At 41.9% G+C, this 22,241-nt stretch overlaps 1 protein-coding gene across 1 annotated transcript; it reads left to right on the forward strand.

Annotated features, from left to right (window-relative positions):
* Nucleotides 1-21: 21 nt before the first annotated feature.
* Napg (NSF attachment protein gamma) lies at nt 22-22,021 on the forward strand. The gene is made up of 12 exons (XM_038330091.1): nt 22-173; nt 2,688-2,755; nt 4,639-4,723; nt 5,543-5,560; nt 6,138-6,168; nt 7,386-7,495; nt 7,613-7,679; nt 7,937-8,007; nt 14,689-14,767; nt 16,913-16,992; nt 17,577-17,706; nt 19,586-22,021. Exons 1-12 carry the CDS (start codon nt 118-120, stop codon nt 19,727-19,729), a joined length of 939 nt encoding a protein of 312 aa, XP_038186019.1. The 5' UTR covers nt 22-117; the 3' UTR covers nt 19,730-22,021.
* The last annotated feature ends 220 nt before the right edge of the window (nt 22,022-22,241 follow it).

The raw sequence follows: 22,241 nt of genomic DNA on the forward strand, positions 1-22,241 counted from the left end.
CTTCGCTTCCCGTAGGCGCCCTTCCCGGCTTCCTCCGCGGCGTTCCCACGCCGACGCTTCCAAGGTTTGCGGGGCACTAGGTGGCTTCGCTCTTCGCGTCAGCAAGTGACCGAGGCCATGGCAGCCCAGAAGATAAACGAGGGGCTGGAGCATCTGGCGAAGGCAGAGAAGTAGTACGTGGAGTCGCCGCTGGGCTAGTGACCCGCGCCCCTTGGCCGTGCGCGTGGGCGGATCGGGAGGGAGGGCCGTGATGCTGTCCGCGTCCCGGGGCGGCGCCGTTCCTTGTGGGTCAATCCCCTGCAGTCGGCGGTGCGGGCCTGCGCCTCGGCATCTGCAGCAGGTGCCCGCATCACAGACACGTCTGCCCGGCGCCGGTTCCCGAGGGCTTGCGGTCGCTCTGCTCGTAGAGTAGTTGCGGGCTCAGGGGTGGCCACTTTGTTTCCTCTTCATGACAGCCAGAAGTGACCCCACGGATGAAATCGCCCAGTGGGGAGCCACTGCTAGGAAAGAGACCCTGGTGCCATGCGGGGGTGTAGATTGATTCTGGGAACTCTCACCCTCAAGACGTCCTCTTCCCTGGGGTACAAGGTCTCTGCTTCCTTAGCCCTGTGGGTGTGCCACCATCTGGTTCCGGGCTCAGTAGGCACCCAGCTGTACTGGGAATTGCGAATTCTCCTTATTTTGACACTAACATCACCCTCTAACCCACTTCCGTGAAATACAACATACATATTTAGCGACTATCGACTATAAGAAGTTTCTTAGTACACTGTTAGGTGCACCATAAACTAAGATCTTACCAACTTTCCAAATAGAAGTCCTCACTTTACAAAGGAGAAACAGAGGCTGCCAGAAACTTTCTGGAGACCTGTCCAAGGCTGCTCAGCTGAACAGAACAGGGCCAGTTTTACGCAGTGGAAATCCCCAAGCTCTTTCTTGTATACCACATTACCTCCAGTGGCTAGGAAGGCAGCTATCGGTGCGGAGGGTGATGTCAGCAATCCCTTTTGCTGGTGGGAGCAAACATAAAAGACCAGAGCATGTGCTGTCAGCCATAATAAAGTTGGATTATGGGAACTCCAGGGAGAAGTGATCGATCCGCCTGAGTTAAAGGAACAATAGGAACCAGGATTGGCATCCTTTCTGTAATAGCCTTAACTAATCCTCATGGCAGCTGTGTGTGGAGCTGAGCCTTTGGCTTCTAGGTGTCTCTGCTGGGAGAAGAATGGTGGGAGGGTCCTTCAGTCAAGGTGGGGTCATAGATGCCTGGGCGTGCTTGTGGCTCCTGTGGGGTGTATGGATTCAGGTCTGAAGGGTGATTGAAGTTGCTCTAGGTAGAGAAGCAGTGGGGTGGCAGGAAAAATGGGCCAAGAGTGTAGGAGAGGCAGTCGATTATACTCTATTTTCTGATGGCAGTGGCTCTCATTAACACTTTGTCTTAGGGAAGTTTTCTTACTGAGTCTTTGGACAAAAACAGTCAAGGCTCATAACAGGTTAGACATCATAATGGCATTAACAGGGCCTTCATTACTAACTAGTGACGCCCTACTGCCTGGGGGTGATCGGCAGTTTTTAAAATTCTCTCCAGCACATTGAATTATATCTTGTTTGGGTGAGACTTCCATAATCATGTTACTGTAGAGCATAGTAGGTGCTTTCATGACGGGCAGAGCTGGAACTTTGCTTTGCTGCTTATTTCAATTTTATACATTAGACATTACATGTAATTGAAGAATTTTATTTCTCCCAGAGATGAAACTCTTCACAGACTTGAACATCTGTTTACACACTTCAATATTGTTATAATATGTATGTGTATGTTGCGTGTTAAGCATACTAAATACATTTTACAGAGAAAAGTAACTTCAGAGTTAGGCTCTGGGTAGTTGATACATGGGTCACAGGAACTTCTCTGGACCTGTGAAGGGTGTGCTTCTAAGGTCCCTGTCTCTCAGTAGCCCCTGGATTCATATGAGCAGTGTTATATGTAAGCAGGCTTTCACTAATTGAATTGAAATGCAGAATATAAGATGGCCTTCAGCAATTCTTACACACACCCAAGTTTGAGACTTACTGGATTAGTTTGAAATTATTTTTAAAATAAAAACAGAATACTGGAAAAAAAAAGGCAAGAAAGATAAACACTTAACACTATGTGCCCTTTGCTCTGGCTTCTAGGCCAGCGTCAATCCGGGACCGCCATTTCTCCCTGCTGTCCTAATACTCTCCTCTTTCTCCCTCCCGCCCAGTGGCGGCTGACGCTCACACAGCCTTTGCTTTACTCCCGTGTTTTCCATCTGGATGTTGTCCCTTAGTCTCTGCAGTCTCTTGGTATACCAGGCGCTCACGGGTCTTTACCTGTCCTCTTCCCAGTAGCCTCTCTCCAGCAAAGGATGGTCTACTTCACGTTCTCAAGCTTGTTAAAGCACACGTTGTGGCACCCACCCAGGCAGTTTCTGGCTGTGTAGATCTGGGGTAGGCAGTGTTGATGCCGCTGGTCTGGGGACCATGCTTGTTCTGTTCGGATGGTATATAGGCATTTCAGAAGGAGGAAAACTGCATTTGTGATGGGTGGGGATGGCAGAGGCAAGGGTGCATTTATTATGAATAGTCGAGAAAGAGTTGAGAAGGTGGGGACCTGTCCCTGATGGTACCTTTTATTAAGAAATGTCTCTCTTTCATTCTAGCCTGAAAACTGGGTTTTTAAAATGGAAGCCAGACTACGACAGTGCTGCTTCTGAGTATGGAAAAGCAGGTATTTGTGACTGGAGTCCTCTTGCTGTTGTGTATATCATTAGCATAATCGGATAGCTTTGTCTTAGCGTAATAATTTCAGTGGTTCTTGTCAACTTTACTAGTTATAACAGAAGAGCAAAGCAGAGCAACTGCACAGGCCTGGGCATCTTCCTGGACTTACACTCTGCAGATTTGGCGGGTGCTGAGTCAGTTCTTGTCCTGGGTCTTGACCGCAGACATGGGGTGGTGTCTGCAGTCCAGCTCTTAGCATTGCTTCCGTGGGCGCCAGCTCCATCCACTGGAGTCCATGAGTGTTGCATGGTTCCGTCTTAGCCTTCCCGCTGTTGAGTAAAGGGTATTCCTTAATGTTTTTAAACTTAAAGAGGAGATCTGCAGACCTTGTGTTTTCCCACATTAACGTTTATGAGCTTCATTTTGAGAAACACGTGTTCACAAAGAGTTAAAACCTTTGTGCCCATTTCAGTAAATTCACCTGTCTATAAGCATAAAATACCTGAAATATGCAACAAAGGGAATTCAGTACAAGTTTAGTTTTATTAAGAAATGCTGTGGTAGCCCTGAAAGGCTGCTGTCATTTTGCGCTAACGTAGTAAACGTATTTTGAGACTGGTGCGATGGCCCAGAGTGAAGGCGCTTGCTGCTGAGCCACAGCCTGAGTTTGGGTCCACGAGCAGACAGGGTCTGACTCCCACACATGGTCTCTGATCTCCATACGCACGCCTTTGACCACCACAGGCTTGAAGTTCCACACGCACATTTTCATCTGCGATTATGTTAGTGAGCCTGACTTTGAGATCTCCAGAGCAAGTACTTTCCACCAAATTTAGTTTCAGTTTATCTCCAAATGAATAACTAAACAACCAAACGAACCAGGTACCTTGAAACTGCCCTTATTATGCATAGGCTTATTCTCTACTTGAAAGGAGAACAGAAGTCTTTAGCCTTGTGTTTAAATATTGTGTAAGTTTTGTTTCTTACATTCTGCAAATTACTTGTATTTTGTATTTAAAGATAAATTTGTTTAAAGTTGAGATTTATATGGATTCTTGGGGATATTTTATCGTCTAAAACAAAGTTGGGGCAAGCAAGAATAGGAGTAGTTGAATATTTTGTTTTCAACACTTGGTTAAAGAGTTCTCTGAGAGTGTGGTTTTAAGAAATAATAGTTGAGGACACTATCTAGAGGGAGGCTGAGGCAGGAGGATCTGTTCAAGTCGGAGGTTAGTCAAGGCTGCATGGCTGAGTCCCCCACTGGGGAGTCCATGTATGGAGACCCTGCCTCAGATGACAAAACAAGGACACCACTCCCTTAAGTCACTGTGCTCTCTAGTTTTCATAATCCACTTTTGATGAATTTTCCAAAGACTAATACTGTCTTTCAGCGCCATCCTGATTGTCTCACCCGGTGAGCCCCGTTGTAAGGCAGTGTAGGTCAGCTCTCCAAGCGGTGGAGATAACTAAATAGAGAAGCAAATGACTTGTTGGCACTTAAGGACTGTGCCCAAAGGGGAGATTTAGTACAAAACTGATGGTTGATTGGGCTTCGGTTTGTCAGTAGTTGTGGGCTGGAAGGAAAGAAACTGGGAGTGAGGTGTGCTCTTGGGTGGAACAGGCACTAGAAGGAGCTTTTGGTATTTGATGGAAGCAGCACCACTGTGTTGCTAAAAATCAACAATTAAAACTTTAAAAGGCTTCTAAAAGTGAACTCAAAAAGACTATAACTTGCTTTAGATAAAAGTAATATTTCACATTTTTATGAAGCCCCTATTTGAAGTCTGTATTTTACTTCTCACATAATGCAGAGTTGGGTGATGATTCATTTGAGGATGGTTAATGATGGAAATAGAAAGTCTTACTTTTTTTTTTCTTTTCTTGTTTCAGCTGTTGCTTTTAAAAATGCCAAACAATTTGAGCAAGCAAAAGATGCCTGCCTACGGGAAGCTGTTGCCCATGAAAATAACAGGGCGTATCTTTTTTTAAATTTTTTTTTAGCTTTAAAAGGAAATGGAACGGCTAGATTTTGACACCACCTTTCCATTGAGCATTTGAAGTGAAATATTCAGTTAGAGAAGGATGGGCAGTGTGCGCTTTATAGTCATGGGGTAGTCAGGGAAGGATGGGCAGTGTGTGTGTTATAGTCATGAGGTAGTCAGGGAAGGATGGGCACTGTGCACTTTATAGTCATGAGGTATTCAGGGAAGGATGGGCACTGTGCACTTTATAGCCATAGGATATTCAGGGAAGGATGGGCAGTGTGTGCTTTATAGTCATGGGGATATTCAGCGAGTGTGCCTGAGCGCATGCTGGTGTGAGCAGCCCCATTTGCCTGTTATTTCCTCCTGCTCCTGGCTTTGTTGAGAGGGCTTTGACTTGAGATGAGGGAATGAGGTTTCTAGGCGTGTGCTGATAAAGAAAGTGAAAGTACAGCTATTGAAGATCATAATCTGCTTTGGGAAAAATAGGCTTCCCCAGGTCTTTGAAGATTTGTAAACATTCTAGAACAAAATGTTCTTGGTGTGTCGTAAGGGCTACCAATTATAAATGTCCACTTATCTCCCGTGCAAATGTAGTCTTAGTATTCTGCATGTCATCCTGCTGATGTAGTAGTTTAAAGCTCTTCACAGTGTTTGTCAGTGATGGGGTGGTCAGAGCCCGCAGCAGCGCTGGGAATGGCTGCTTTACTCAAAGGATTTGTCTTTGGAAACAGATGGACCAGTGACTTAGTCTCTGAAGACCATTGATTTCTTCTTTTTTCCTTAATTTTGACATCGTTGTCTTCATTCAGTCTTTTTCATGCTGCCAAGTAAGTAACTTTTCACCCTTTTTATGTGTTTGCAGATGTTTTAAAAGTTGATCTCTCTAGGCTGAGAACTTTTTCTCAAGCTCTGTGTTTTAAATACTTACATAAATTTAATTAAGATAATTATTTTCATTTGTTTTAGCCATCGGCTGAACTTTAAAGTCCAAGTGTCTCCTAGTAAGAAAGGAATTTAATTTTTAAATTAAATTCTGCATAATCTTTTGCTTGTGGAAACACAGGTGACTTGAATTCTCCCTTTATTTATTGGCTGCCAGGTGCCCACGGAAGAGATGGGAGCGTTCTCCTTTGGTGGACCATATTCATTTGTTTTAAAACTAAGAATTGGGCTTGCCTTTTAGCCTTCCTGAGACTGACTTTTAGTGTTTGATGTTCCTAAGGCATCAGTGCTCTAAAAAGCAAATGAATGAAAGGAAAAGCACAGCACTCTAGTGCGGCGGTCTGGCCCGGAGTGACACGCGTGCTTGAGCTCCTTTCTGCTGGTCAGGTGACCAGCATCTTCACCTGAAGCTCTCTCCCTCTTCGTTAAGGTCTCATCAGAGATATTGTATTCTCTTTGCAGAGCTTACGAGCAAGCTGGCATGATGTTGAAGGTTAGTGATACTGTTTCAGAACAGCTGTGCCGGTAAAGTGAACTAGCAAGCTGTCAAGGCAGAGTTCATGTTGAAGTAGACAAGTTTCTTCCCTGTAAAGCAAGAAGGAGTGAGGGTGTGGGGGTGGGAGCAAAGGCTATGTTACGAGGTCTTGCCCAGGTTAGCGCTAACTGGACCCATAGTGAGCGTCCTGTGGCAATTCCTGTGGAGGATTGAAAGTGCCTGTGCTAAGACCAGGGTCCTCCCAACTCCCCCCAGGTCCAGGAAGGTGATGACCAAGCTGAGAAGGCTCCCACAGAGCCCGACCATGCAGAAGACTCAGAGCCCAGAGCCATTGTCCTTTGCTCCTTGGCCTTGAGAGGGAGGGAGGGGAGGTATGGGTGGAGAGGAGGGGAGGGAAGGGGGAGAAGGAGGGGAGGGAAGGGGGAAGAGGAGGGGAGGGAGGGGGGAGGAGGAGGGAAGGAGATGGAAATTTTTAAATATAAAAAAAATAAACCATGAGGGAAAAAAAAAAAAAAGAAAAGAAAAGAAAGTGCCTGTGAAAGGCAGTGGATTGGGAGGGAAGCCTGCAGCCAGGAGAGGGCGCTGCTGAGACAGCCCGAGGGCGGCTGATGTAGTAAAACTTTATTTTACACGGATGTTTGTTTTGTTAAATTACTTGTAGGTTATGGAAAGGAAAATTAGCTTTATTAATTTTTTGGTTTATAATATCAATATCAGGCTGGAGTCAGGAGAGTCTCAAACTAGCTATTGTCACTTTATTTTATTCCTTTTGAATGGAACAATGGAATGTTTTGACTGATATGCTACATTTATGCTTCTTTATAGCAGGTTAGGGGTTACTATCTGTTTTAGTTATGAAATGGGTTGTGTGTGTGTGTGTGTGTGTGTGTGTGTGTATACACAAGCCAGAGCTCAACATTTGGTGTCTTCCACCACCCACCTTCTTTTTTGAGACCAGGTCTCTGGCCTGACACTCGCATGTCGGCTAGATGGGTGACTGGTAGTTCCTGGCATGTACCTGTCTCCACCTCCCCAAACTCAGATTACAAGTGTATATCATATATTGGGCTTTTTGTTGTTGATTTTTAGACCTAGATCTCAGATGGTACCTACTCTGTAGTGCTGTATGTGTGTCAAGAAGTGTGTGGGTAAAATCATTGAATTTCCAGGTGTTAAAACTCCGTTTTTTAAGTTGCTGCATGCTTTTCCTGAAGGAGATGCAGAAACTGCCTGAGGCCGTCCAGCTGATCGAGAAAGCCAGCATGATGTACCTGGAGAACGGCACCCCCGATACAGCGGCCATGGCCTTGGAGCGAGCTGGGAAGTGAGTGCGCACGCTGTGTGGGATGCCCTGCTTTGCAGAGGGCTCCTTTTGTCTTGCTAAAGTCCTTTAAGAAACAGTTTCTTAATTCTCACAAATTGTGTTTTCTGTCTAATTCAGGCTCATAGAAAATGTAGATCCAGAGAAGGCTGTGCAGTTGTATCAGCAGACAGCCAATGTGTTCGAAGTAAGTTAGAATTTTATTTATTTTTTAATTACTCATAATATTTTCATTCATAATATATAGGAAAAGAAAAATGCAGTGAATGCTTTTTAAGGTTTCTCTGTGTTCCAGCTACATGCCTTCTCTCTTCTAGAGGTTAGCGAATGGCCTAGCAGCATTGGTGCTACCATCCATGGCCATTGCTTTGTGCAGTTACTGTTGCAGGGTCAGAAGAGCTCCACATTAACTCTGCCACACTCCCTGTTCTCTGATTCCTGCAGAATGAGGAGCGCCTCCGGCAGGCAGTGGAACTACTGGGAAAGGCCTCCCGACTGCTGGTGCGAGGACGAAGGTATGGCTTACATTTGCGCCTTGTAAACAGCCTTGGCTATAGCTTGTCTACACCGGACAAACCGTGGAAAGGTGACCATCTCCTAAGAGTACGCATGTGGATTTAAAACCTGTTTTCTATCATAATTTTAAACTGTGTCATGCTTTTGTTGCCTAACAGTAATTCCGTGAAGCGAAAGAGCAGTTCCTGTGCTCTCCCTCCGCACTGCTTGGATTAAGTAGCAACGTGTCCTAAATACCCATGAAAACCGACAGCTTTTGATACGGTTGTGTCATTAAATAGGATATTTAATATAAATTTTTTTTTTTAGTATTTCTTTAATTTTTTTTTTTTTAGTATTTTGGTCATTGTCCCCTCTCCCAGGTACTCCCAAAACCTCTCTACCTGCCTAACTACACAACTTTATATTGTTTTTTTCATTCTCCTTTTCAAACAAAACCAAAATACAAAAACAAAAATAAGAACAGACACGCAAAAGACCAGTAAGACAGAAACGCCAAAACAAAACTGCTCCTGAACATGGGACCTGCTGTGGTGTGCATTCCAGTGGAGAACACTGATTGTCCTATGGCCAGTGGGTTCTGTTGCACTAGGGCTAGGAACCCAGATCTCCTACCCCTCTCAGTGCTGGGACCCTGACTGGCTTGAACTGTGTAGTATGATTTGTGTTGTCACAGTCTGTGAGCGCGTATGTGCATCAGTGCTATTGTATCTGGAAGTCACTGTTTCCCTGGAGACTTCCATCACCTCCGGTTCCTAACAGTCTTTTTCCTCCTCTTCCACATAGATCTGGGAGCCTTGGAGGGAGGGATTTGATGAAGACTGAGTGTTCCAAAGTCTCTCATGCTGCACTTTGTCCAGTTTGGGTCTTTGTGTTAAATCCCCATATACTGCAAGAATCTTTTCTTATGTGGGTTGAGCTGATTTGTGGTTATAACAATATGTTGCTAGACATCATTTTATTACTATGTTACATTAGTAGAATAATAGTATTAGGTTTTCCTCTAGGTCCATGACCTATCTAGTCTCTTAGTTACTTTAACAGTGTCAGGTATGGGCCTTAAATCCAATAAAAGAAAATGGTTGGTTACTCCCATAATATTGTGCTACTATTTTACCAGTGTATCTTATAAGCAGGTTATTGTTTTAGGTTGCAAGATTTATTGACTTTGCCGTTTTCCTTTGGCATCATGCAGAATACCTTCCAGCACCATGAAAACCAGTCAGTAGGGGTGAAGCTTCTAATTAGGCACCAGTTTGACTTTTCCTTGTTCGATGACATGTTTTCTTCAGCAATAGGGCCATAAGGTGGAGAGCAACCAATAGCTTTGACAGTAGCCTGTGATTTGGAGGAGTTTTCATGGGACCCCATTTGGCCAGTGACTCAGCAAGATGTTACCCATTGCTGACACTGGAGGCTTTGCTTGGTGGCATAAGGAATCTACTTGAGGCATTGTCTCCCCTATTTTATGGCCACTCCATTTAGATTCTTTTTGTATATGTTTACATTTTAGTAGTAGGTCTACATATGACTTTTCAAATGACCTTTAATGTTAGTTTTCCCTCCCTATATTACTTCCTTTACTCTTTATCTCATTCCCCATTGCTCCCTGTTTAATCTTCCTATTCTGGTTTCCCCTTCCACAGCACAGCACTGTATTCTATTTTTCCTTCCTTGGGAGATCCTCTGCTCTCCCAGGGCCCCTTGCTAGGTTTCTAACCCCTAGGGTTAATTAGATTGTAGCATACATATCAAAAACTTAAGCTCTAACTTCACATATAAGAGAAAACATATAATATTTGTCTTTTGAGCTCTGGGTTATCACAGGATAATTTTTTTCTAGCTCTGTCCATTTGCTTGTAAATTTTATAATTTTAATTTTTCTTAGCTGCTGAATAGTATTTAGGTATGTAAATATATTTTATTTTCATTTTTTATTCATCAGTTGCTAGACATCTAGGCTATCCAATTTCTGGCTATAGAGTAGCAGTAGTAGGATGCTGAGATTTTTGGGTATATGCCCAAGAATGATAGAGCCAGATATTTGATGAGAATCAAGCTGAGGTGGATTGATTCTCATCTTGCTGATATTTGATGAGAATCAAGCTGAGGTGGATTGATTCTCATCTTGCCGAGGAGCCTCCACACTGGTTTTCACAGTGACTGTCACTTTGTGCTACCACCAGCAGTGAGGAGGTAAGTGTTCCCCTTCCCCCATATCCTCTCCAGCTTGTCCTGCCATTCTTTATTACCAGATAAGAGGCAATGTTAAAGTAGTTTCAATTTGTATTTTCCTGATGGTTAAGGATATTGAATATTTAATTGTTCTCTGTCATTTGTGTTTCATCTTTGAGAACTGTACCCCATTTGAAAATTAATTTCTTGATGTTCAATTTTTTGAGTTCTTTATGTATTTTGGATATTAGCCCTCTGCTTTGCCCAAATGATGGTGTCTTTTGTCTTTTAGAAGCTTTTCAGCTCCCTGCAGACCCATGTATTAATTGTTGGTCCTAGTACCTGTGTTACTAGTGTCCTGTTCAGAAAGCTCTTTCCTCTACCATGTGTTCAAGCTTATTCCCCACTTTCTCCTCTATCAGAGTCAGTGTACCTGGTCTTATTGGTGTTGAGGTCCTTGATCCATGTGGAGTTGAGTTTTGTGCAGAATGATAGAGAAGAATCTATTTGTGTATAGGTGTGTGGACTTGTCTGGATGTTCAGTTTGCTTCCATTAATCATCATGTCTGTTTTCATGCCAATGCTATGCTGTTTTTATTCCAGTAGCTGTGTAGTAGAGTTTGAGATTGACAGCGGTGATACCTCCAGTAATACTTGTATTATTCAGAATTGTTTTAGTTATCCTGTGTTCTTTTATTTCCATGTGAAGTTAAAGATGGTTCTTTCAATTTTTGTGAAGAACCATGTTATAATTTTGGTGGGGATTTCATTGAATCTGTAGATTGCTTTTGGTCAGATGGCTGTGTTCACAATATTAATCTTACACACTAGCACGGGAGGTCTTTCCATCTTCTGGTGTCTTCAGGTTCTTTCTTTGATATCATAAGGTTATTATACTGGTCTTTTACTTTCTTGATTGGAGTTGCCCCAAGGTACTCGCATACACACATGGGTGCGTGCATGTGTTCATTTGTGCATGTGTGTGTTTTGAAAGGTTCTGTTTCCCTTAGTTCTTGCTCAGTATATTTGTCATTTGTATGTTGATTTTTGTGAGTTAGAATGTATTTATCTGCTCTATAAGTTTCCTGCTGGAGTTTTTTAGGGTCTTTTAGATACATAATCATATCATCTCCGAATAAGCATATTTGACTTCTTCCTTTCCTATCTGTATCCCCTTGATTTTCTTCTTTTCTTAATTGCCCTAAGACTGCAATTTCTATATAGAATAGGTTTGGGGAGAGTTGACAACCTCATTTTGTTCTGAGTTTAAGTGCTTTGAACTTCTCTCCTTTAGGTTGGTGTTGGCTATGGGCTCTGAATTGTCTGTATTATGTTGAGGTGTGTCCCTCATATCCCCACTCTCTAGTACTTTCATCAAGAAGGGGTGTACAGTTTTGTTGAGACCTTTTCTTCATCTAATGAGGTGATCATATGGTTCTTGTCTTTCAATTTATTTTATACAGTGCATTATATTTATACATTCATGTATGTTGAGCCATCCCCGCTTCTTTAGGATGAACCCAACTTGATTGTGATAGATAATCTTCTCATATGTTCTTGGATTTGGTTTGCAAGTATTTCATTGAGAACATTTATATCTATATTCTTAAGGGGTATTGGTCTATATAGTGGCTTCATAAAAAGAATTAAGAAATGTTCCTTCAGTTTCTGCATTGTGGAATAAATTGAGGCATATTGGCATTAATTCTTTGAAGGTCTGATAGAATTCTTTGCCAAATACAACTGACCCTGGGATATTTTTGGTTAGGAAATTCCTAATTATGGCCTCTATATCATTAGGGGTTATGAATCTGTTTCAGTTGCTTGTATCATCTTGACTTAACTTTGATTAAGTCAAATGTACCAAGACATTGATCCATGTCTTTTAGATTTTATAGTTCGGTATAATAAAGATTTTTGAAGTGTGGCCTCATGATTCTCTGAATTTCCTTAGTTTCTGTTGTAATGTTGCCCTTTTCATATCTAATTTTGTTCATTTGGGTCGTATGTCTCTTTTAGCTAATTTGGCTAATGTTTTATCAATCTTATTGATTTTTCTCAAAGAACCAACTCTTCCTTTAATTGATTCTTTTTATTGGTATTTTTGTTGTTGTTTCTGTTTCATTAATTTCTTCCCTGATTTATTGTTTCTTCCTGTCTCTCCTTTGGATATTATTTCTTCTTGTTTTTCTACAGCTACCAGGTGTATCATTAAGTTACCAATATGAAATATCAAGTTTTTTGATATAGGTATTTAGTGCTATGAACTTGCCTCTCAGAACTGCCTTCATTGTGACCTATTGGTTTGGATATGTTCTGTTTTCATTTTCATTCAATTCTTACAAGTTTTTAATTTTTTTCTTGATTCCTGTCTTGACAGAGTTGTTCAGTTTCTATGAGCTTATGTACTTTCTGACGTTTGTTTTTGATATTCAACGTTAATGCATGGTGATCAGATGGGTATGGAAGTGTTTCAGTTTTCTTGTATCTGTTGAGATTTACTTTCTGACCTAGTGTACTGTCAGTTTGGGGGAAGTTCCGTGAGCTGCTGAGGAGAAAGTAGATTCTTTAGAGTTTGGATGGATGTTCTGTAGATTCTGTTAGGTCCATTTGATTTATGCCATTATTTAACTAATGTTTCTCTGTTTAGTTTTGTGTAGACCATCTGTCTGTTGGTGAGAGCTCTGTTTTGAACTCACTCACCGTCACTGTGCGAGGGCTGACATGTGATTTTAACCCTGGTAATATGTCTTTTATGGACCTAGGTGTCAATGTGTTCGGTGCATAAATGTTTAGAATTGTAATGTCCTCTTGGGTTTCTCCTATGATGAGCATGTAGTGTCCTCTTCTATCTCTTCTCTTCCAAATTAGTTTTGGTTTGAAGTCTTTTTTTTTTTTTTTGCCAGATATTAAAATGGCTTACATTTACTTGATTCTTTGGCCCATTTGTTTAGAATAACCCATCCTTTAATCCCAAGGTGATATCTATTTTTGATGATGAGGTCTGTTTCTTACATGTAGCAGACAGATAAATCCTGATTTTGTATCCAATCTGTTAGTCTGTGTCTTTTTATGGAGGAATTAAGCCCATTAAGGCTGAGGCTTATTAATGAGCAGTGTTTATTGATTCTTGTTATTTTGTTGTAGTGTCATCGTTGTCTCCCACCCTGATTTACTGTTGATAATACTGGGGTTATTTATTCCTCGTGTCCTCTAGAGTATAGCTAACCTCTTCATGTAGCCGGTGACTCGCTTACATATCCTGGCCGCCCTGACCCAAATAATCACATTTAAAACCATCTTCATTACAGCACTGCTTGGTCAACAGATTAGGCATATTCCTACCTAGCTCTTATATCTTAAATTAACCCATTTCTATAATCCATGTATCAGAAACTTGGGTTCTGACCAACAACTGGAAGAGACAGAAAAAAGGTAAAGAAAAATCATGCTACACAGCTGCTTATAGGCACTGCTCTGGGGGTGGGAATTCTGAGAACAAGAAGTACAGCATCTCATTAAGGGAATAATCACCCCACTTGTCTGTCTAGCACTGCTTAAAGGAGACACATATCTTAGTTTAAACTTGCCCGTATCTCTGCAGTGACAGTAAAGGCCATAGGTGTAGTTTTTCAAGAAATTTAGGACTGGATCAATCCCTTTCCAAGGCTAAAGTAAGTTTTTCTTCATGATAACTACACATTATAAAATATATGTCAAACATATTTAGAGATGGAGTATGACTATATCTTATATTGATAAGGTTAACTATTCTTATTCGATACACTGTTGTGTTTTTAAGATGTGAAAAGCTTCCAATAGTGAGATTTCCATAGAAATGAAATAGTCTGGTTCCTGTAATTTCATTTTCTGCAGGGTCTATGCTGAGCTCATGCTCACAGTCATGAGAGATGTGAGCACACGGGAGACCTTTCATTACTTTTCTGTTTGTGTAGTGGACTGCCACAGCCCCAGCTCTTTAAAACAGCACTTATGTAATCTCACGGATTCTGTGGCCATAAGTCTCTACTGGGGTCTCAGCAGGCTGAAATCAAGGTGTGGGAGGGCCTACAGAAAGACTGGGTTAGCTTGCTGGGATCCCTGAGCAGCAGTGCAGGGAGCTAGGACACATGGCAGACAAGGGAGTGGTCAGGGCACCTTCATGTTTTTTCCTGTAGATGGAAGGAAGCCTGGTGATGCAGTCTAGATTGTCTAGAAAATTTTACAGAGCTACTTATTGAGGTAGTTAGAAACATATTAATGGGTGGTTTTACCAAACTTAAAAACCTCTTTCATGCTAACCTTTCATTTCCTTTGTGTTGCCCTGATGCCTCAGAGGGAGTCAGGCATTTGAGAGAGAAGTGTGATGAGCACAACCAATGGAAACCTGTGGAGCAGCTGACAAATGCTGTCCTCTAAAGTCTATGCTACAGGGCAGTGTAGCAGTGGCATCCGCAGGGGACTTCACATCTGCCCTCTTTGACATTTCTTTCTTTTGTCTTTAGGTTTGATGAGGCTGCACTGTCTATTCAGAAAGAAAAAAATATTTATAAGGAAATTGAGAATTATCCAACATGTTATAAGGTATTCTTTAAATATATCTGGCTTGACTTCACTTTAGATATTTTACACATTGGTCTAAAGTATTTAAGATAAGATCCTATGGATATTTGTCTGTTTCTATAAATCAGTAATTTATGATCTTTATGTTTCTGACCATGACGGAGAAAACCATCCTAGCCATCCTTTCTTTCAATAAAATTTTCAACAAAATGCTAAAAGTATTTACTTCAGACTCCGGACAGTAAATACAAATGGGTGGCCTGCAGATGGCGCCCAGTACTTGGATGAAGCCACCAGCTCAGGAGCGTGCGTTCCTGGGAGCTCTGTCTTCTCTTGTCCGTTGCCCTGAGAGATAGAGGCCCCTCATCATGGCGCTAGGCAAAGAGCCCTCCTCCCTGAAGTTAGGAGAGGCCTCCTACCCCACTCGGTTTAGGTTGAGCTCTGGTCATAGAGCTGCAGCTGATGTGACTCCAAGAGAGCAGGGACAGATCCCCAAGAGGAGAGCGTGGGAGAAGGGAATCACTGTGTGTGGCCCATGCACTTCTTGGCCGTGTGCGCCTGGGGCAGACCCAAAGTAGGAGTGACTGCTTGCTCTGAGAATTGAAATCAGACTGAGCTACTAAGTCTCATTCTGACCCGAAAGTCTGCTGTATGGAACAGGCAAAAAGATTCCAGCAAATCAGAACCACTATCCACCAGATGTCCCGTGTCTGCTGCCTGAACCCAGGATGGTTGAGTGTGGTTGAAACATCACACTTTCCCTGAGCATTACAACATCATACATCATATGCCTTGTAGCATTCACAGAAGTCTAGGAAATAGTCCAGAAATACCCATCAGACAAACCTGGAACAAAGACAACTTAACAACACTACTTAGTGAGCTGGATTTTAGAATTAGCACTTCAAGTTAGAAGACCTCCAAACAGTTACTGTAGCTGTTGTTTAACATAAAAGTGGACACAGTTGAATGGAAATGAATTATTTTGATAGAGAAAAATACTTTTATAGAAGCTGTAAAAGTGAGCCACTTGAAAATTTTGAGACATGGTATCTGAAAGCAATTACTAGATAAGATTAATGTTGTAGTGAAGACAGCTGTTAATACCTCTTTGTCTTGTAGCTGCAACAAAATGCTCTGACAAAAGCAACTTTGGGAACAGAATTTGTTTGGGGTCACATTTTGAGGCTACATGTGCTTGAGGCAGCTGGTTATGTTGTGTCTGCAGTCAGGACACAGGACAGGGGTTATGCGCTCCCCCCCTTCTTCCAGTTCAGCACCTTAGATTGCTGCCACCCACAGTGGGCAGGTCTTCTCCTCTCGGTTAACTTACCGAGATAGTCCCTCACACTGTGTTGTTCTGGATCCTTTTAAGTTGTCAGTCAGTATTGACCTTCACAACTAAGACTCAGTGATACTGAAGATGGATCAGTGAAAGATTATACAGGGGTGGTTTAAGTGAATTGTGTAGGCTGGGCACGCTAGTGTGTGTCTGTAATCTTGGTCCTGATGAGGCAGGAGGATTGTGAGTTTGAGCCTGGGCTGCATAGTTAGGTCCTGTCTCAGGAATCAAACAACACCACCAAAAGGAAGAAAGAAAAAAAACAAACAAAAAAGTAAACTGCTTTATGAAGAACTATTCTCCCAGTAAGATGTTATCTGTGGTGTCCTTGATCTTCTGAGCAGTCCCATTGTTTCTCTTTTCTAGAATTTTCTCTAGTGTCTTTTATTATCTAAAAAATTCAAGCTGTGATTGTAGAGTTACAGGTCTTCTCTGTGTTATTCTTTTTTTTTAACACTAATTGAATATAGATATTTGAAAGAAATTCTGTAAACTTGCACTGCATTCTTAGACTTTGAGGTAAAATGGTTGTCCTCACACCATTAATGCCAATATCAGTTGGTTCTGGTGGGTGAGAGCAGACAGGCTCAGGCCTGCTCCACCTTCAGTCTCCCCAAATCCCTGTGTGCTCTGTGCACCATTAGATTCTTACATAGTAGTCCAGCCTGTTTCCTCCCAGGTGTCCTGTGGAAGTTATTGAGGAACTGTGTGTGTTTCCTGTATGAGCTAGTGCTCTGAGAGTTAGGTTCCTTGTGTTAAGTACTCCAGGAAAGTGACTGTGAAAATAGGTATCATCTGCATCGTAGCCTTCCCTCTCGTTTCAGAAAACAATTGCTCAGGTCTTGGTTCATCTACACAGAAATGATTATGTGGCTGCAGAGAGGTGTGTCAGGGAGAGCTACAGGTAAGTCCTGGCTGTTTTCACTGACTGATGTTGACTTTCCTATTTCTTGAATTGGCATCACTACCTAGACAAGTTTTGTTTTTGCCATGAAACTTTTACAGATCTTCTAAGAGATAAGACTGCCATTGCTGGATTCTTTTGTTTTGTTGTGTGTCTCTTGTGTGCTGAGCAAGCCCTTACTACAGAGCTGAACTCCAGTTCCAGCTCCCGCTTAGGGTGTGCCAATCACCAGTTATGGTACCAGTTGCTTTTACAAGTTTTACAAGTTGCTTTTCTGCTTATGCTGTTTTTTGCTACTTTGTTATCTTTGCCTTTTAAATGACAACAGTAAAGGAGAATTGCTATGTGATATGTTGCAAATCAGATGGGGGCACGAATGAGTATTGATCATTTATTACTGTGCGAGTGTCTTGTGCACTATAGGATTCCTAATGGCATCCTTGGTCTCCACCCACTGGTTGCCAGTAGCACCCCAACACTTGTAACAGCCAGAATGTCTGCAGACCTTCTGCCATTGCCAGGGACAGTGCCCCCTGGTGAAGGAGTCTCAAGGGAGAGCTGAAGTGTGGTTTGTGCTTCCATAGCATCCCAGGGTTTAATGGCAGTGAAGACTGTGCTGCGCTGGAACAGCTCCTAGAGGGGTATGACCAGCAAGACCAAGATCAGGTGTCAGATGTCTGCAACTCACCTCTTTTCAAGTACATGGACAATGACGTAAGTGGGCCTTTTGGGTCAACTCTCTTCCTGTTGAAGAGATTCTCCCCCTGTGGACTTGAGAGTTTTCTACCTTTGTACCTGTATTTTTCACGTCAAACTGTGCTCATAAAGGAACCAACCAATCTAGTTGAACTTTACCCTGTGTAGGTGATTTATCTACTGTATGCGCTTACTTGCTCCCTAGCTGTGTTGTCATGTGCATATTATAAATTCAGCCCCATTTCTTACCTCTTTCCTCCTGCCCTGTTTCTTGGTTTATCCAGTTGCTGTTAGGTTTTTTTTACCTGAAAGAGGCCATAGCTGTAGATGGGTAGCTGTAGGCCTGTGGGCACCCCATGTCTGTGAGAGCTGTGTGAGACAGGCTGTTATAGTCATCGTCAAGCCTAACCTGTAAAGTGGAAGAGCTCAGTTTGTCTCCTAGATTGTTGTGAAGAATCTTCTGTGAGAAATAGCCTTACACTTGAGTGAGCCACAGCTCTTAATCTTTTTTTTAAAGATTTATTTATTTATTATGTATACAACATTCTGCCTCGACGTATGCCCGCACGCCAGATCTCAGTACAGATGGTTGTGAGCCACCATATGGTTGCTGGGAATTGAATTCAGGACCTCTGGAAGAGCAGCCAGTGCTCTTAACCTCTGAGCCATCTCTCCAGCCCGCTCTTAATCTTTTTTCTCAGCCCTTCTGTATATTTATCTGATTACTACCTTAGAGTTCTGTCACAATGTCAAATTAAGATCTTGAATTTTCTTATAATGATAGAGGTAAAGAAACAATAATTTTTTTTCTAGGTAAATTCTTACACATACTTTTCTTTTTTTCTTCTTGGTCTCACTGGTGTATAGTACTACCTAGCCTTGAACCTACAGCCTTCTTGCCTCAGTACCCTGAAGTAGTGCTGGAAGTCCAAGTGTGTACCGCTCTACCAAGCTGCTTATGTGCTTTTGGAAGCATGCTTGTGACATAATAATATGTATGCGGTATCTTCCTCAACAGTGTCCACCTTGTTTTGAGACAGTCTGAACCTGGAGCTCATTGACTTGGTTAGCTGGCTGGCCAGCAAGCCAGGGATCCTCCTGGCTCTGCCCCCCCAGTGATGGGATTATAGGCTTTTGTCACTACATTTGTCTTTTGTGTGGGTGCTGGGGACTGGGCTTGAGTCTCTTTGGTTATGGAGTAGGCACTTTGCCAACTTAGCTATCTCCCCAACTCCGTGCCTAGTTTTGTTTTGTTTATAAGTGTTCTGCATGTATACCTGCAAGCCATAAGAGGGCACCAGATCCTATTATAGATGATTGTGAGCCACCATGTGGTTGCTGGGACTTGAACTCATGACCTCTGGAAGAGCAGTCAGTGCTCTTAACCACTGCACCATCTCTCTAGGCTACTTATTTATTTATTTATCCATTCATTCATTCATTTATTTATTTATTTTTAAAGTGTGGGTTCTGGAGATCAAACTCAGGACTTCAGGCTTGAAAAACAAGACCTTTACTAATTGAGTTCTCGTCCCAGCTCCAAATTTGTATTTTTTAAAAATTGTCCCTCGTTTACATTCTCATTTACTCAGGTTTTTTTCTTCCTAATTACTAGAAGTATTATGAGTATGTCCATATTACCTGCAGGTCCCTAGTTAGGTACATAATTGATACATCTACAGCTGTGAGCAGGTTGCACCATGTTCTAATGACAGGGCATTTCTTTCAAAATACTAGTTCGTGAGGATGGATGACTAGTATTTATTGCTCTGTGCTTGTATGAAGTGTGTATGGGCACAGGTGCCACAGCACACATGTGGAGGTCAGGCCAACTGTGTGAAGTTGCCTCTCCTTCTGTGGGTTCTGGGGATTTAATAACTTGTTTTACTGTTGACAGTATGCTAAGCTGGGCCTAAGCTTAGTGGTTCCAGGAGGGGGAATCAAGAAGAAATCACCAGCAACACCCCAGGCCAAGCCTGATGGAGCTGCCAGCACAGCTGCTGAGGAGGAGGAAGACGAGTATTCAGGAGGCCTGTGCTAGGACCGTGCCTGCGGAGAGATGAGAAGTTGGGAATCCTGGCGAGCCTCTTGATGGGGTTAAGACTCATCTGTGGTCATCTGCTTCACGGGAGATTGTGACGCTGAGTGTTAATATATGTGAAGTTCATTGCCTTTTCCTCAACTCAGCCATTGTGTCTGCTGCCTGTGAAGCTCTGTCCTGTCCGTTCTAAGAGCAGAAATGAGAGGTCCTACTTTAATAATTGGTTTTAAAATGTATAGACACATTTCAGATAAATTATATTATAAGCAAGGCAGGAAATAGGCATAAATCTCTTTTCTCATGGGTTCTTGTAATTTATTGTTAAATAATTGTCATTGCATTTTATTTAACATTACTTGTAAACATGATTTTTCTTTTTTCTTTCTTTTTTTGGTAAAAATAATTATTTCAAAACTAGTCTGGTTCTTCCCACCATCTTTCAGTGTTGTCACATGGTACTCATGCATGGTCTGACTAAGGTTCAGTAGCTGGCATTGTGGACCATGAAGAAGCATGACAGAAACACGGAGACGAAGACCTGGGGTTCTCTTTTTAGGGCTATAAAATGTAAGAATGAAAGCAATGTTCCTGTGGACAGAGGACTTGTCTCATTCTGAAAAGAAAATTTATTCATCACCATATTAGATACATTTAAATTATTGAGTATTTTCAGAGACAGGTTTGGGACAAAAGCTTTATAATATTTAGTTCAACACATGACCACAAAATGTGGAAGCCAGAGTATTGGTATTTCTTTTTTAACAACAATAAAAAGGATGGCTGTTTTCCAAACTGGGACTGATTAAGACCATTTGCATGAGTCCAGAATGACAGGCAATGTTCCTTTCAGTCTAGTATGTGTGCATTTCTGACCTCCAAAGCAGTTCTGATTTAGAGTTCATAATTTAGCATGAGTTGTTCTGTATACTACAAAAAGTAAAAAGCTAGTAGGGATGTGTAGGGATGTGTGTATGACAATGCTTTTGAAAGACATACATTTAGAACTGGGTTACCAGTCTTTTCATACCTCAGAAGGCCTTCCATGCTTATTTCCTAAAAGTTAGTTTTGAAGCATTCCTCTTTTTCTAAACCTGTGTGGCTTCGACCCTCTCAGAGCTGGTGTGGACTGAAGAGGATGCAGACAGCAGCAGCGCGTGCACCAGGCGGCAGTGTCGACAGGGCTAGTTCCTGTCGCCGAGCTCCACCGCTGGCTCTCTATGACACACCGTATTTGCATATAGTATGCTTGCTTTTGCTGGCGTTCCAGAGTCTAGGAAAGTATCTTTATGATACTGGTCCTAGTGGGAGACCTTCAGACTAGCATCCTCTGCCAGGCGTGCTTGAGTGGGTGGATGTCACGGAGAGTCCCTGCACGGACTACAGGTCTGACGCAAAACACTAATGAAAGTTTTATATTTCCCCTAAGTTACCTGGAAGTTGTTTGGGTTGCCAGCTCATTGTCTTTAATTGCATTGAAATTATGACTAAAGCTGTATTTGGCATTTTTATTTAAAGAGGAAATTGGTATTTCAAAGATGATGTCAATGTTGTGTTTACCTTTAGATCCAACCAGAAACATCATGCTTATTTGAGCAAATTAATACTCTATAAAAGTAGATTTGGAAGTACTTAAAAGTTACTTTAGACAATTGTGTGGCCTCTGTTATCCAATAAAACCCTTCAGGGAGTCAGTTTTACTCATATACATCTTAAACGAAAAGGAACCATGAATGCACTGTGAGCAGCACTGCAGCTCAGGTGTAAAGCAGCGGAGGGTGAGACAGCCGTGCACCTCCCACCGCCTGGAGCCAGCGCTCAGGATCTACAGCTCGTTTTTGTGTCGCTTATTCTGGGTGGTGTCTTGGAGCTTTTGTTCCGTGTGTACACGTTTTCTTTTTTCTTTTTTACAGAGGTCTATGTATCTAGCATTTTATTTTTCTACCTGCATTAAGTCTGCACTCCGGAGAGTTTAGTCAGACTTGGGAAACCTAGTGTTTACAACAAGAACTGTTCTCTGGAACTCTTAACACCCTCTGTGAAAGTGAAAGTCTGCATGAATACGCTAGAACCATTTAGTGTTTAGTTAGTGTATAGTAGGTGAAGTCAGTCTACAGGACACATTTATTATATTGAATTTGTAAATATGCAGAATACGGTATTTGTGTATGGAATCTGTGCATTATCATATTTTTCCAGATTTTTGGTGAGTAAAATATTAATATGTTGTTAATGGAAATTAGATGTTTACTTCTGAAGGAAGATAATTATGAAAATAAAACTCAAGTCTCTGAATGTTTTTAGTTTTATTTGTTTGTTCATTCTCTTTAAGAACACATTTTCTTAATCATTTACATTATTTTAGTTATCTTCCAGAAGAACAACAGTATTTATCTGTCCTCAGGTGTTTTTGCTTTGTCAGAGTTACTGTATATTGAGTCTTTTAAAATACCAGTCATTTATGTCCTAACATACTGCTATAAAGGCTGCTCTCCGGGGAAGTCGAAGACTAATG

Source organism: Arvicola amphibius, chromosome 5 (assembly GCF_903992535.2).
Source record: "Arvicola amphibius chromosome 5, mArvAmp1.2, whole genome shotgun sequence".
Classification (NCBI taxonomy): Eukaryota; Metazoa; Chordata; class Mammalia; order Rodentia; family Cricetidae; genus Arvicola; species Arvicola amphibius.

What these genes read in the sequence shown, in the direction of transcription:
- Napg (XM_038330091.1), top strand. Translation starts at nt 118, where the DNA reads ATGGCAGCCCAGAAGATAAACGAGGGGCTGGAGCATCTGGCGAAGGCA. An exon ending in CTGGCGAAGGCAGAGAAGTA is followed by an intron (nt 174 to 2,687) that starts GTACGTGGAGTC and finishes CTTTCATTCTAG; the next exon opens with CCTGAAAACTGGGTTTTTAA. An exon ending in ATTATCCAACATGTTATAAG is followed by an intron (nt 14,768 to 16,912) that starts GTATTCTTTAAA and finishes CTCTCGTTTCAG; the next exon opens with AAAACAATTGCTCAGGTCTT.